Raw genomic sequence first — 14943 nt, forward strand, 5'->3', positions numbered from 1 at the left:
GCTCTCCCAGGCACAAATCTGACCACATTTGGTTTATGTAAGACCAACGAACACGTGTAAATACATACATGAACATACACACACAATAAATAATCTTCAACTTGATTGCTACATAATTCTACAATTAACTGCAGGGCAATTAAGAAATATGACTTTTGGGGCTGGACCAGTGGCATGGCAGTTAAGTGCGCATGTTCTGCTTCCGTGGCCAGGGGTTCGCCAGTTCAAATCCTGGGTGCGGACATGGCACCACTTGGCACGCTATGCTGTGGTAGGCATCCCACATAGAAAGTAGAGGAAGATGGGCATGGATGTTAGCTCAGGGTCAGGTTTCCTCAGCAAAAAGAGGAGGACTGGCAGCAGTGAGCTCAGGGCTAATCTTCCTCAAAAAAAAAAAAAAGAAATATGACCTTAATTTATGTGAACATAGCTGGTAGAAATAAAATAAATACAGCCCAATCTTCAGCTTTTTAATATTTTGTTACCTTGCAGTAAACAAAAAAGAACTCAATAACACAATACTAAAACAAAGCAACATGAAATATAAGCCCTGTGTCCTCCCCCAGCCCACCATGATAACATGTACGACTTAACCACGTCTGATGCCTTCAATGGAAAATTTCAGACCCATGAAATTTTGAAAGTCAAGATATTCAGTGATGCTAAACCTGGTTTAGAATAGAAGGTCTGACAAGGTCTTAATTACAATGTGACAGAAGTAGCAGTGATATAATGCCATAAGGCACTGAAGAAAAGAGCTGGCTAACGCCTTTTAAAACACTCCTTGTACTAAAGGTTAAAGAATACTCATCTCATACCAAAGCAGCATAATTGACTCCACTGGTGCATAAATCAATAGGAACAGCAAATCTATTCTTTTCATTGCCTTTGTTCACTTTCAGCTTAGCATGGGTGGAGGGGGAGTCTACATCGCATGGTAAAACTTTGTGAATGTGTTCTTCATGGAACGAGCTTGAACAGTAGCTAACTGTCTAAGAATCATTTTCTGCTGTTATAAATTCACTTTAAAAGAGTGTTTTTCTAAAACCCTAAAGACTCCACCAAAAAACTGTTAGAAATAATAAACAAACACTGAAAACTGTAAGACATTGATCAAAGAAATTGAAGAAGACACAAATCAATGGAAAAATATTCCTTGCTGATGAATTGGAAGAATGAATATTGTTGAAATGTTCATACTACCCAAAGAGATCTACAGATTTAATGCAATCTCTACCAAATTTCAATGTTATTTTCACAGAAATAGAAAAAGCAATCCTAAAATTTGTGTGGAATCACAAAAGACCCCAAATAGCAAAAGCCATCTTGAGAAGGAAGAACAAGCCTGGTGGCATCACACCTCCTGATTTCAAACAACATTGCAGAGCTATAGTAATCAAAACAGTATGGTCCTGGCATAAAAATAGACACACAGATCAATGGAACAGAATAGAGACCTAGAAATAAAACCATGTATATGTGGTCAATTTTTGATGAAGGAATTAAGAATATACAATGGGGAGAGGATAGTGTCTTCAACCAATGGTGTTGGGAAAATTGGATATGCACATGCTAAAGAATGAAGCTGGACCCCTATCTTACACCATACACAAAAATTAACTCAAAATGTATTAAAGACTTTAGTTTAAGACCTGAGACCGTAAAGCTCCTAGAAGAAAACATAGGGGGTAACTCCTTGAAATTAGTCTTGGGAATGATTTTTAGGATTTGACACCAAAAACAAAGGGAACAAAAGCAAAAATAAACAAGTGGGAGTATGCCAAACTAAGAAGCTTCTACACAGCAAACCATCAACAAAATGAAAAGGGAATCTACAGAATGGAAGGAAATATTTGCAAATCATATATCTGATAAAGACAACATCTAAAATACATAAAGAACTCACACAACTCATTGGCAAAAACTCTCAAATGATCTATTTAAAAAATAGGCAGGGGAATTGAACAGACATTTTTTCAAAGAACATACAAATCAATAGGTACATGGAAAAAATGATCAGCATCACTAACCATCAGGAAAATGCTAATCAAACCACAATGAGATATCACCTCACACCTGTTAGAATGGCTATCACCAAAAAGATAAAAGATAACTGTTGGCGAGGATGTGGAGAAAAGGGACACTTTGTGCACTGTTGGTGGGAATGTAAATCGGTGTAGCCACTATAGAAAACAGTACGGAGGTTCCTCAAGAAGTTAAAAATGGAACCAGTATATGATCCAGCAATCCGACTTCTGGGTATATATCCAAAGGAAATAAAAACAGGATCTGGAAGAGATATCAGCAATCCCTTATTCATTGCAACATTATTCACAATAGCCAAGATATGGAAACAACCTAAGTGTCTGTCAGCAGATGAATGGATAAAGAAGATGTGGCACATACATATACATATATATATAAATATTATTTAGCCATGAGAAAGAAGGAAATCCTGCCATTTGCAACAACATGAATAGGCCTTGAGGGTGCCACACTAAGTGAGACAAGCCAGACAGAGAAAGAAGAATACTGCATGGTATCACTTTATATGTGGAATCTTAAAAGAAAAAAAAACAAATTCATAGAAACAGAGAATAGAGAAATAGTAAAAAAAAAAGCATTTTTATTTCAAGACACTATAACTCCGAATCACTACCTCTCTTCTTAGCCTCAGAGGTTACTGATTCAAGAGCATACAGAGAAGTGCCCAAAAAGGGATGTATGTTTCCAATGGCACAAGTTTGCCCAGGAAGATGCTGCCTTCCAGAGTGATAGTGAGTTTGCAAAACTCTGAAACAGACCTGTGACTGGATGAAATGCTTTTGAATAGCAGGTGTTTCTTTGTTTTCATGCTAATTATCATTTGGCCTTCATGAAGAACAAGGGGACTCTGAGATGACAAATCAAGGAAGTTGCTTATGGAACAGGATGCAATTCTAGGACAATGAAAGTCTTTTGTTTTTAAGCAAAATTGTTATACATATACAAACATATACATATGCATATTATACATATTTAAAGAAAACTCAAAGAAATGAATTTTTATGATCCCATTACTTGTCATTATTATCCAGTAGCAAAGCTATGGTTAAAGGATTGACTGAAGGAGAAAAAGTGCTGAGCTTTGAAGGCAAGGAGAAGTGCTTTTTCCCATTTTGGATTGTATCATACAAGGTTGAACTTGACGATATCCTTGTGATATATTAAAGAGAACATGCTGTTAAGAGGATTCTTTAACGCCAGGATGACTCCTGCCTCTGCTGAATAATAATGTATTGTTCCTATATCTAAATCTTGAGTTGTTTCAACTTTAACAGAAGAATTATCATTCTGATAAATGTTTGATTTTTGTCAAATCTTATTTCACTACCATATTGACGTCTTAAGTTCATGCTAAAAACATTATAAAGAGGGTATGAAGAAAGTAGAAAGGGATTTTATCTTCTCAGGAGAAGACACTGCTTAGAGCAGGATTTATGTGGCATAAATATTTTGTTTAGATTTCTTTAACTATGTAAGTTTCCCTCAGGTGCAAAATGTAATACTCATCTCCAAGGGTGGGAGTGAAGGTTATATCAAATGAAACAATGTATTTGGAAGGTTTTGATATATGGACATAAGTGTTTAAAGAATTGTAGCTATTATAATTACTTGAACTAACATATTGAGAGGGTATTCTAGAGTATCAAATGCTATACAAGTGGAAATTATATAAAACTATCTATTGCATTGTTGAGTATTATGTGGGGTATATTAGAAAGAGAAATTTAGCATAAAGAAAAACAGTCTTAGAACTTATCCAAGAAAATTTGCATATAAAAGCATGGAAATGACCTTTTTTATAGTGCTTCTCCCTTACAAAAAAAAAAATAAAGCAGCAAAAAAATTGTAGTACCACCACCTCTTTTTCATAGTCAGCATTATCATAACGCTTTTGCCAAATCAGAAGAAAGCCCAAACTTTTTTATTAAGTCTGCTAATAGCTTACCTTACTTGACTTGCATTCATTGTTAATATTCCATAGAAGAAAACGCACAAGCCAACAAGAGCTGCAGGAATGAGCATTCCAGTGTACCAGCCCAGCCAAGCAAAGTAGAGCCCGATTTTCTCACCAAAGTATAGCCTGCCAGAGAAAGCAAATCCTTAGCTCATGGCAACGTAAGAGACACAACAGATATTAATGTCACACCTGGTCAGAACTTCAGATGGACAGTTGAGGCTACCAGTTCAGTTCCTCATCGGCTCCATCTGGGATATCTTAATATTCCTGCCTGTTAATGAATCTAGTAATAGTGATATTGTTTATCTTTAAATATTGTGATTATGGGGGCAATTTATAAAATGTGTTTATTTTTAGGTCAAACTTCTTAACATGGCTCACAAAGGTTTTTATAGGCCAGTTCTTGCTTTTCTCTATCCTCCTAGTAGAATCCCTTTCTGTTTTCCATATTGCCTTTGTTTAAATTAGAAAACAGTCTCCTATCTAGGTGGATGCTGAAAGCAGAGTCGATTTCAGTCCATCCGAACCCTTGCCCGGACTCCCTTATGCTGGACACAATCGGTCTGCACAATTCGGTCACACCTTCCTCAACAAAGTTCGACTCTGCAGTTCCTGGAGCAAAGGATTCTTTCCTTGGTTACTGCTGTTCCCTCCCTTTGGAATATTACATTTCACCCATTCCCTTGTCTAGCTTGTACGTATCCTTCACTTTATATCCAGTCTTCCAGGAAGCCTTTCCTGACTTGCACTCCAAGCCTGAGTTAGATGCCCCCGCTCTTGGTCTCACACTGCCCTCACTCACATTTCAGTGTTCTAGACTCAAAACACTTCACGACAATCAGCCGTCACTCCTCCATTCCTCTCCCTCCCTGTAAGGCTGCAAGCAGCTTGAAAGGGGATCTGTGTCCTGTTTCACTAGCACCCACCCCAGGAAGTATTGAAGAAGCTAAAGGAATGAATGCATTTTATTTCCCTTCAGCTGATGAACACAGTTTCTATGGAAAGGGCAGATGAATAAGGCAGTTTTAAAGACTGCTCACTCGCTCTTTCTTCACCAAGTCCACTGACAGTATTAACTGCCACAGAGTTTATAAAAGCTCTGGTAGGACATAATAATTTTTGGAATTCTCTACTACTGTTTGGTCTCCATCTTCTAAAAACGTTTACTTAACACATAGTTCTGTCTCAGCAATAATTCTAAAGATTGGCGTTTGACAGTTCCTTTGGAGATATTGCACTGGGCAGTGATTGCTGCAGGGAAGAAAATTTTCTGGCTATTTTCCCCATAACAAGATTTCTCTTTCTGAAAAGCATTCTCTTTCTCCTTCATTCTTTGTATTGTGCCAACTAAAATTTGTGCATATTCTACTAGATGTAAAATGGAATCATCGTTCATAAGCATCATTTATCTAATTTTTTAGTTTTTTCCATTTATTTCTCCTAGGGGACATAGAGCAATAGTCTATTCATTTCTTATACAATGATAATGTTCTACTTTGAAGAGGGAGCTGATTATATTAACAGCTATTGTAATAAAGCCACTTGTTCCTTTAAACTAGTGTGCCTCTGTAGGTGGAGCAGGGATTTTAGCACACATGCTGCCAGAATGGATTATCTTTATAGTAATGATCAAAGAGGACTGCACAGACAGATCCCATTATACAGAGAGTATTATACTGAGATTTTTAATTACACATTGTTCAAGGTTAAGAGGAACAACAATATTATTTGACAGGACTATAATCACCTAAGTTACAGCATATTTCAGATCTGTTTCAGGAGAGGGAGAAGCTATTTCCAGGCAAAGAAGACTGATGAAAATGCCCTGACCTGGAGCATTGGTATTCCCAATCTTCTTAGATCTCTGAGTGTTCTTAACGGATCTTGAAAACCACGACAGGACAAGGAGGAAGGGGGGTCGCTAGTGATATCACTTTATCACACTTCACCCATAGCCACTCTCTTTTGATCTGTTTTATATATTGATTCCTTATGTGACATTTCATCGATGATAGGATTCTGCTGCTGAAATAACCTCTATCATAAAATAAATAAATGTTGAATGGAATAGTTTCAGAGAGAATTATTGTAGTTTTTAAATTTAAATCCCTCTGATGCCTATTGTGAAACATTAAAAAAGGCCACACAACTGTTTTGTTAAGCAGGTTTTGTAGCTGACAATTTTTAAAATGTGCTCTTTGCAGATTCAAATATTTTGCATGGAAAATTAGATTGAAACTAAAATAAACGTGGGCTACTAAATGTTTGAATTCATTCTTAAAATGGAAAATGCACAAATACATGTCCAGAAATGATAGTTTATAAAAAGGAAAACGATTGACAGCCCCTCGCCTTTCATCCGGTATTAATGAACTACCTTTTTCAGCATGAGAGAACACAGGCCTTGCCTGGGGGTCTCCATCATCCGTGACCAAAGTATATAAAGAACCCAACTCCTAAACACACTCTTTCTCTCATACAGATAGGAAGCAACACAACAGGAGACCCATGTCCTCCAAACTGTGTAATCTTAGAACAATTTAACTCCAAATAATTAAAAAGTCACAGATTTTAAGGCAATCTTCCTGCTGGCTGTAGAAAACTGGGCCTTGTATGAAATTCTATGCACAAGACCCTGTAGTTTAATCTGCATGTTTGCCTCATCACCATCTCACTTTTGGTAACAAGCAAGTTCCTAGGAACCTGTTGAAATGCCATTTGTATTCTTTTATGGCCTTCATCTTGGCTGATCCCTTCACCACATCCCTCTCTGCTTGGCCAATTGAATATGAAATATACGATTTTCATAAGCAAAATTTCCCATCTATGTCAACAGGCAAAGAACTGGTAATAGCAGCTGAATAACCTGTTTATTAAAAATAAAGGTTGTTTACTGAAATTACCTGAAGCAGCAACAGCAATGTCTCATATAGATAAGAGAACTAAGCTTTGCACATCCGGATCCATGCTCCACTCTTTTCCTTTCTGCTATGTGCCCCAGGAGGCTCTCCTCTATAAACTGTATCACCTATACTCCTTCCTTCTTCTGGCTTCCTGATGGGCTCATTGGCCAACTCAAGGTACCAGCAGGAGATCACAGGGTGGGACAAAAGAGATGCTGGAGTATGTATTCCTTGACTCTCTCCTTCTTGGGCTATGATTTGGCTATAGCTGCATTCTTCCAAAGGCCATAGCTTCTGTCAGGCATCCGCCCTTCTATGGTTATAGCTTTCGAGAGGTTCTGCCAACTGCTCTCTCCCCTTGTCCCTCCAGGCCTAGGCTTGGTAACAGCATCCACCTTTTGCTAGTCCCTGGAAGCTTCATCATCATTTGTTGGCTCCTTTGATCCTATTTACACTTCTGTATATAGTTCTTTTATTAAAGTCTCATCAAATACCCCTTCTAGGCTATCAGTTTGATCAGTTTCCTGCTGGGACAATGACTGATTCAGTTATGAGTTATCCTTGATATTTAGGATTCATGAACAGTTCAAAATATCAACATATATAACCTTATAATGTAAATGATCTTTTTTCTTTCAGTATATAAATATTTTTAGTTAGCTAGGGAGTTAATTAAGCTCTTTTTAATACATATTTCCTGAATTTTTAAAAAAAGAACAAATTATCCTCCATCAAAATAAAATAAATCATGAATGTAACAGTACTTCAGGACTAATTCAAATTGAGGGTAGTTACTCACCAGAATATATTTCCTGGAAAGGAATAGACACTCATTAAATCTGTGCTGAACAATAAGTATGTACACAGATGCTATGTTGGTCATTTTCTTCTTTGTTCTTAGATCTATTTTCTACCTTTCCTGGTTTTGATTTATTTTCACAGAGAAGCAGATTACACAGGTTATCTCGTAAGTTGCTCCCGGTTAAGTTGGGCCAGGAGGTACTGGAAGAGTCAAAGGTGGAAAGAAGGGAGAAGCCAGGATCTTCTCTCCTCTCCTGCCCATATCTCCAGGGCTCTCTAGAATGGCCACGCCCACTCCATGGCTCCACTCAATGCTTTCATTCCTCTGCAGGCAGTCCTAGTCATGGATGGTATAGCTCTTTGCCAACGGCCTAGGAATTTGGCTCTGAAATACACTTTATCCCCTTTTCCCTCCAGTTTGAGGGTGTTTATCAATTTTCTGCTGTTGTTAATGTCTTTATTAGCTGTCTTTATTAATTTCATTGACTTTCTATTCCTGTTTGATTACTCAGCTTTCCCATTCCCTGTGTGGCCAATTCCCTAAATCAAGTTCCTTTTATTGAAAAGACCTATAGTGACTTCTTTTTTCCTGATTGCATCTCTAATGATACAGATGATTTAGTAGGTAAATGAAATAATTCAAAATCTAAGAAAATGACAATAAAATGGCATACTAGTCTTCCATTATCACTCCATCCATAGTACCTGATTAAATCCAGGGGCTGATGCTTGTACCACATGCCCCAGCGTGCCCAGCGCTCATATAATAGATGTCTGTTATTCTGAGGTCCATAGGTTTTGATTGGCAGGCTACTCTTGTAGGCTCCCTGAAACAGATAAAATAAGATAAATTTATATAAAGTCTCTTACTGAAATTTGAACTAAACAGGAATTTCTTTTTCTTTTTTTTCTTATAGAATAATTTAATGACTTATTGAAAGCTTCAGAAATTGTAAACTTAAGCCCATTACGAGAATACTGTAGTAAATGCCTTTATATATCTTTCATTGAAAATATTCTGATAGTTCCTTAAAAATCCTTTCTTAAATTTCTTTTTTAAACCAATGAGATCTCTTTCACTTAAAGTAAACTAGACTTTAGGTTTCACTGTTTGGAATCTAAGGTCTTTTAATAAACACAAGATCTTCATCATTGAGAGAAATGGTTGTAGTCTTTAGTTCATAAATTAAGACTATTATTCTGATTTAAGAAGTGACCCAGTCCCAGAAAATATGTATTTCTGTTATAGAAGCAAAGGAATAGAGTAAATGCTCATTCAAGGAAGGTAAGAGCCCCAAGTCTTAGTCTAAGTGTAAGAGGCCTACAGTATGACCAGTGCTGGTATGTTGGTCATGTTCTTACTTTCAAGGATCCTAAAAACCAACTTCAGATAAGATATTCCAAAAATTGAAGCGTGTTTTCAGATTCTTTATATCCTCCCTCAAAAATCTGTCCTATGGGTTTCAATTTCAGAAACATAGAATATATATGCCTTGTAGAGGGAAGTGTTCCCTGAAGGCTGAACTGCTCTGCTTCTATAATGAAAGAGGAGGCAAAAATTTGTGGTGATTATATTTTCTGAAGCAAAACTCAGGACACAGAATTTGACAAAGTCCATTTCCTCAATGCAATGCATGACTTTTACACAAAAGTTTGATGAGAATTTAAAACAACTGGAATTATGTCTATTTCCTTTCCAACATCATGGGAACAAGAATGAGTGTTAATGATCCCAATAAAGGGATTTTGTGAGGGCCCCCTTGGAAAATCAAAGTGCCAGGCACACAGGCACATAGGAAGTATGAATCAATGTTAGTTAATTTTTGTGTGTGTGTGTGAGGAAGATTGGCCCTGAACTAACGTCTGTTGTCAATCTTCTTCTACTTCATATGTGGGACGCTGTCACAGCCTGGCTTGAGGAGCAGTGTGTAGGTCCACCCCCGAGATCTGAACTCATAAACCCTGGGCTGCCAAAGCGGAGCATGCAAACTTAACTACGCCACGGGGCTGGCCCATTGTTAGTTAATTTTAGGTATTTGACATATTGGGACCATTGAAAAGTGCAAAACTACCATCTGAATGGTCCCAGAGAACCAGGGCTGTGCATTCCTATGAAGAAAGAGGACACTTTGAATCATAGTCTGCAGGTTCCTCAAGGCTGAACTGGGAAATACACAGATTTCACCTCTGGCTTTCTAACAAAACAGATAAATTAGTTAGTTAAGGGTGGGAGTACAGTTAAAGTGCAGTCCCAGAGTTTTCTGCCCTAAGGGAGCCCACGGTCTTTAAAGCTTAAAGATTGGAAGCTAAGGAGATGGAAGCAAAGACCAAAATTCTGAGCAGGGGACATCCACTTAGGAAAAGTTTGCTTATAAAATTAGACTGACCTATTAAGGTAAACTGCCCTGAGATTGGGTAGGTAAGTGAAAGTGAACCAAAATCTCAGCTTTCTCTCAATCATTATTGATAATCCTTCTAAAATACGTGGTTTTCCTTCCTGGCCTCAGTGGTCAGACACAGGCACTTCACGGGCTGTAGGTGCTAAGCTTTAGATTCCCTGCGCATCATTGTTCCAACTCTGCTCAATAACTTCACTCAATCGCATTGTCCTGAGTTGGCAGTGACATGAGGTGGGCTGAGAGAGAAAACTGACCAAAGTGAGGACTCCTGTTCATCCAGGTATTTTCATCCCTTTCCAGAGGACTACGCACCTACCGCCATCCCCATGATCGGCCCCCTCCTCCAAATAACACACTTTTCCTCTGTCTCCACTATTCATTATTGACAGAATTATCAATTCTATCAACATCTTTAGCAAACTCTTTCTCACATATATATCTCTCTTCTTCACTTTCTTTCTTCTTTTTCTTGACAAATTCCCCTGGAAATGTCTTTCTCTCCTCTCTAGGTATCGTCCCTTTTGTAAGTAAAAAATAAATCTCAACTACAGGTGAAAAATATGAGACTGACACTAGTAATATTCCTGCTTCAAGGGAGCAAGTGGCCATAAATTGCGAAGTAAGGTTAATCAAATTATACAGTTGACTTTATTTTCCTCTAAGTAAGCCTTACTTTTCTTCTCTCAAGAAGTAGCATATAAAACCAATAGAAAATTCCTGAGTCCATTTTATTGACTTTCTGTTTTGTTTTAGTTATGCACATTTCAACAATATTGTTTTATAATTGTTTCATGTATGTGTTCCATATGTTAGTATCTCTACCAAATAATGAGAATAAATGGGAAAATGATTATTATTTACAACCTATTCCTAATAGGTTCCAAATTTCACACAAGAAACCATCAAATGAACTGTTAGAACACAGACTAGTTATGTAGACAAAATTACTTACAGAGAATAAACCAAACCTTCCTTTGCTAAAGACGCTCTCCCCGGACCTTAGGTTTGCTACTCTGAACACTTTACCGTTCACTGACTATGTCGCATTTGACATGGTGTTTAATTTGTCTGAACCTTGTTTCTGTACCTCTAAAATGTAAAAATAATATATCTACCCCTCCAGGATTATTGTCAGATTAGTGGTAAAATATATGCACAGGGCCTGTCACTTGAAACACACTAACATATTACATGTTATTGTTATTCCTAGTCCTACTATAAGTAGCCACACCATTTAAGTCTGGCTTCCTGGGCTCGAAAGTGTGCCTTTGATACTTCACCTTTCTGTGCCCCAATGTTTTATTTATAAAATGAAGTTAATGTTACTATCTATCTCAAAGGGTTATTGCAAAGCTCAAATGAGATAATCCATATAAAACATTTAGCTTAGTGCCAAATAGGAAGTGCTCAATACATTTTATCTTTTATGAGTTATACTAGACTGAAAACTTCAGGTATAGAAATTTTGTCCTGCGAGCCCTCAGCTTAACTTTAAAAATAGAAAAGCGGTGGATTTTGAAAGTGCATACATTAAACCTCTAAAGACCTCGCTCTTCTTTTAAAATGCAAAATTGCCTTAAAAAGAATATTTTGTGTATGTGTGTGTACGCGTGTGTGTTGGCAGAGGTTGTTTAAAACTGATTCAAATGACTAAGCAGGCAGAGACCCCTAACAGCTTTCAGCAGGCACTTCTACTTAAAACTGGTAGAGAGATAATAATCTGGCAGAGAATCATGTAAATTGTGGGATGTAGATTTTTGTTGAGGGTTTTCCTTAGATTTTCAGGTATCCTAAAGGAGTAGGGACAAACCAGAACCTGCCCTGTTTGGGCGTGTTGTAGATACCAAGTGGATCAGGCATGGAGCTCCATGTTGGAGCAGAGGGTGGGGGTCGGAGTAGCTGAGTGATGTCCAGGAGCTCCATCTGAGGCTAGGATTCCTGACACAGGGAAAATTGTAGAACTCTGGAGCACAGAAGCCAGTATGCAGCCACGCATTATAACAGGGTCTCGGAAGGGACCAAGCCACTTACTGATTGAACACTACTGGGAGAGGGCAGCCGGACTTAAATGAAAAAAATGGGATCAAGCATTGAGCGTGAGAATTCTTTTTAATGGAAACTGTATTTTTCAAAATTACCTCATGTGGGGGAAAAGCTGCTATATATGAACCATTGTTTATAAGTTTACAGATACCTGGAAAGAGAAGAAAAGAACAGTTCCTGAGTCAGTTTAAATGACGACTTCCCTCTGAAACAACATACATATACTTGGGATAATAAATTAATTTCAAAACTTAAAATGACCCAAATGACTTCCATAGCCACGTCACCTATGAGAACAGTGAGGTTGTGAAAGAGATTGATACTAAGAGTCAAACTGTGTCTTTATCACATTAATGGAGATTTGCAAGATGCCAATACCTGGCATTTGCCATATCATGAAATATGATGCATTTTAATACTCACTTATTTCAGATCACATGAGCCTGGAGCAACTTAGTTTTCCCTCAAAACAACAAAATTTTGTCAAGGAAGCAGAGAAATTCCCCATCCCCAAAAATGTCTTAAAAGAACATTTGTACTGAGAAATTTTTAATTATTAAATACTGAGCCAAAGAGATATAAATAGCAATCTGTGATACTTAAAATCTCCTCCATCTCAGTGCAAGTGTGGTGAAATGGACACTCTCATACAGCCCTAGTAAGACTAGATAGTGGGAAAACCTTTCTAGAGAGCAATTTTTGTTGCAATGTTAGTATTAGTAAAGAATTAACAATAGTTGTACATCTAAAATTGGAGAATTATTTAATTATTATGATATAATCAATTATATTAGATGCTCAGTAAGAACTGTGATTTGATGAATACTTAGTATATAGTACACCTATTTATAATAATGTTTTCAGACATATTAAAGGACTTGAGAAAATACTCATAATGGTAATTTTTTTATTGCAGTAACATTGGATTATAATATTGTATAGCTTTCAGATGTACACCATAGTATATTTCAAATTCTGTGTAGATGGCATCATGTTCACCACCCAAAACCTAATTATAATACATCACCACACATGTGAGCCTAATCCCCACTTTTGCCTTCCCCCTCCCCCTACCCCTATGGTAAACACCAATCCAATCTCTGTTACTATGTGTTTGTTTGTCGTTGTTTTTATCTTCTACTTATGAGTGAGATCATATGGTATTTGACGTTCTCTCTCTGACTTATTTCACTCAGCGTAATACCCTCAAGGTCCATCCATGTCGTCACAAACAGCCGGATTTCATCATTTCTTATGGCTGAGTAGTACTCTCTTGTGTATATATACCACATCTTCCTTATCCATTTGTCCCTTGATGGCACCTGGGTTGCTTCCAAGGCTTGGCTATTGTGAATAATGCTGCAGTGAACATGGGGGTGCATGTATCTTTATGCATTTGTGTTTTCAAGTTCTTTGCATAAATACCCAGCAGTGGGATAGCTGGATCATATGGTAGATCTATTCTTCATTTTCTGAGGATACTCCATAATGCTTCCCATAGTGGCTGTACCAGTTTACACTCCCACCAGCAGTATACAAGGGTTCCCTTCTCTCCACATCCTCTCCAACACTTGTTGTTTCCTGTCTTGTTAATTATAGTCATTCTGACCGGAGTGAGGTGATACCTTATTGTAGTTTTGATTTGCATTTCCCTGATAGCTAGTGATGTTGAACATCTTTTCATATGCCTGTTGGCCATCCGTATATCTTCTTTGGAGAAATCTCTGTTCAGATCTTTTGCCGATTTTTTAATTGGGGTTTTTGTTGTTGAGATGGACGAGTTCTTTGTATATTTTGGATATTAACCCCTTAACTGATATATGCTTTGCAAATATCTTCTCCCAATTGTTATGTTGTCTTTTCATTTTGTTGATGGTTTCCTTTGCTGTGCAGAAGGTTTTTAGCTTGATGTAGTCCCATTTGTTCATTTTTTCTTTTGTTTCTCTTGCCTGGTCAGACATGGGACTTGAAAATATGCTGCTAAGACTGATGTCAAAGAGCATACTGTTTATGTTTTCTTCTAGATGTTTTATGGTTTCAGGTCTTACATTCAAGTATTTAATCCATTTTGAGTTGATTTTTGTGCTTGGTGTAAGATAATGGTCTACTTTCATTCTTTTGCATGTGGCTGTCCAGTTTTCCCAACAGCATTTATTGAAGAGTCTCCTTTCTCCATTGTATGTTCTTGGCTCCCTTGTCGAATATTAGCTGTGTGTGGGTTTATTTCTGGGCTCTCGATTCTGTTCCATTGATCTGTGTGTGTGTTTCTGTGCCAGTATCATGCTGTTTTGGTTATTATAGTTTTGTAGTATACTTTGAAGTCAGGGATTGTGATGCCTTCAGCTTTGTTCTTTTTCCTTAGGATTCCTTTGACTATTTCGGGTCTTTTGTTGTTCCATATAAATTTTAAGATTCTTTGATCTATTTCTGTGAAAAATGTTGCTGGAACTTTGATAGGGATTGCACTGAATCTATAGATTGTTTTAGGAAGTATGGACATTTTAACCATGTTAATTCTTCCAATCCAACAGCATGGAATAACTTTCCATTTCTTTTTGTCTTCTTTGGTTTCTTTCAACAATGTTTTATAGTTTTTGATGTACAAATCTTTCACTTCTTTGGTTAAGTTTTTTCCTAGGTATTTTATTCTTTTTGTTGCAATTGGAAATGGGATTGTATTTTTAATTTCTCTTGCTGTTACTTCATTGTTAATGTATAGAAACACAACTGATTTTTGTATGTTGATTTTGTATCCTGTGACTTTACTGTACTCATTGATTATTTCTAAAAGTTT

General features: G+C 37.2%; 1 protein-coding gene across 1 annotated transcript in view; it reads right to left on the reverse strand.

Annotated features, from left to right (window-relative positions):
- Positions 1-14943, reverse strand: part of ANO3 (anoctamin 3) — a 293456-nt gene that overhangs the window by 76022 nt on the left and 202491 nt on the right. Inside the window, exons 10-12 of the mRNA XM_046685171.1 lie at positions 12245-12300; positions 8413-8534; positions 3992-4126 (exon numbers count right to left, since the gene is read on the reverse strand). Of these exons, the coding sequence (XP_046541127.1) occupies positions 3992-4126; positions 8413-8534; positions 12245-12300 (313 nt within the window). The remainder of the gene's footprint in view (positions 1-3991; positions 4127-8412; positions 8535-12244; positions 12301-14943) is intronic.

This window comes from Equus quagga, chromosome 14, assembly GCF_021613505.1.
Source record: "Equus quagga isolate Etosha38 chromosome 14, UCLA_HA_Equagga_1.0, whole genome shotgun sequence".
Taxonomy (NCBI): domain Eukaryota; kingdom Metazoa; phylum Chordata; class Mammalia; order Perissodactyla; family Equidae; genus Equus; species Equus quagga.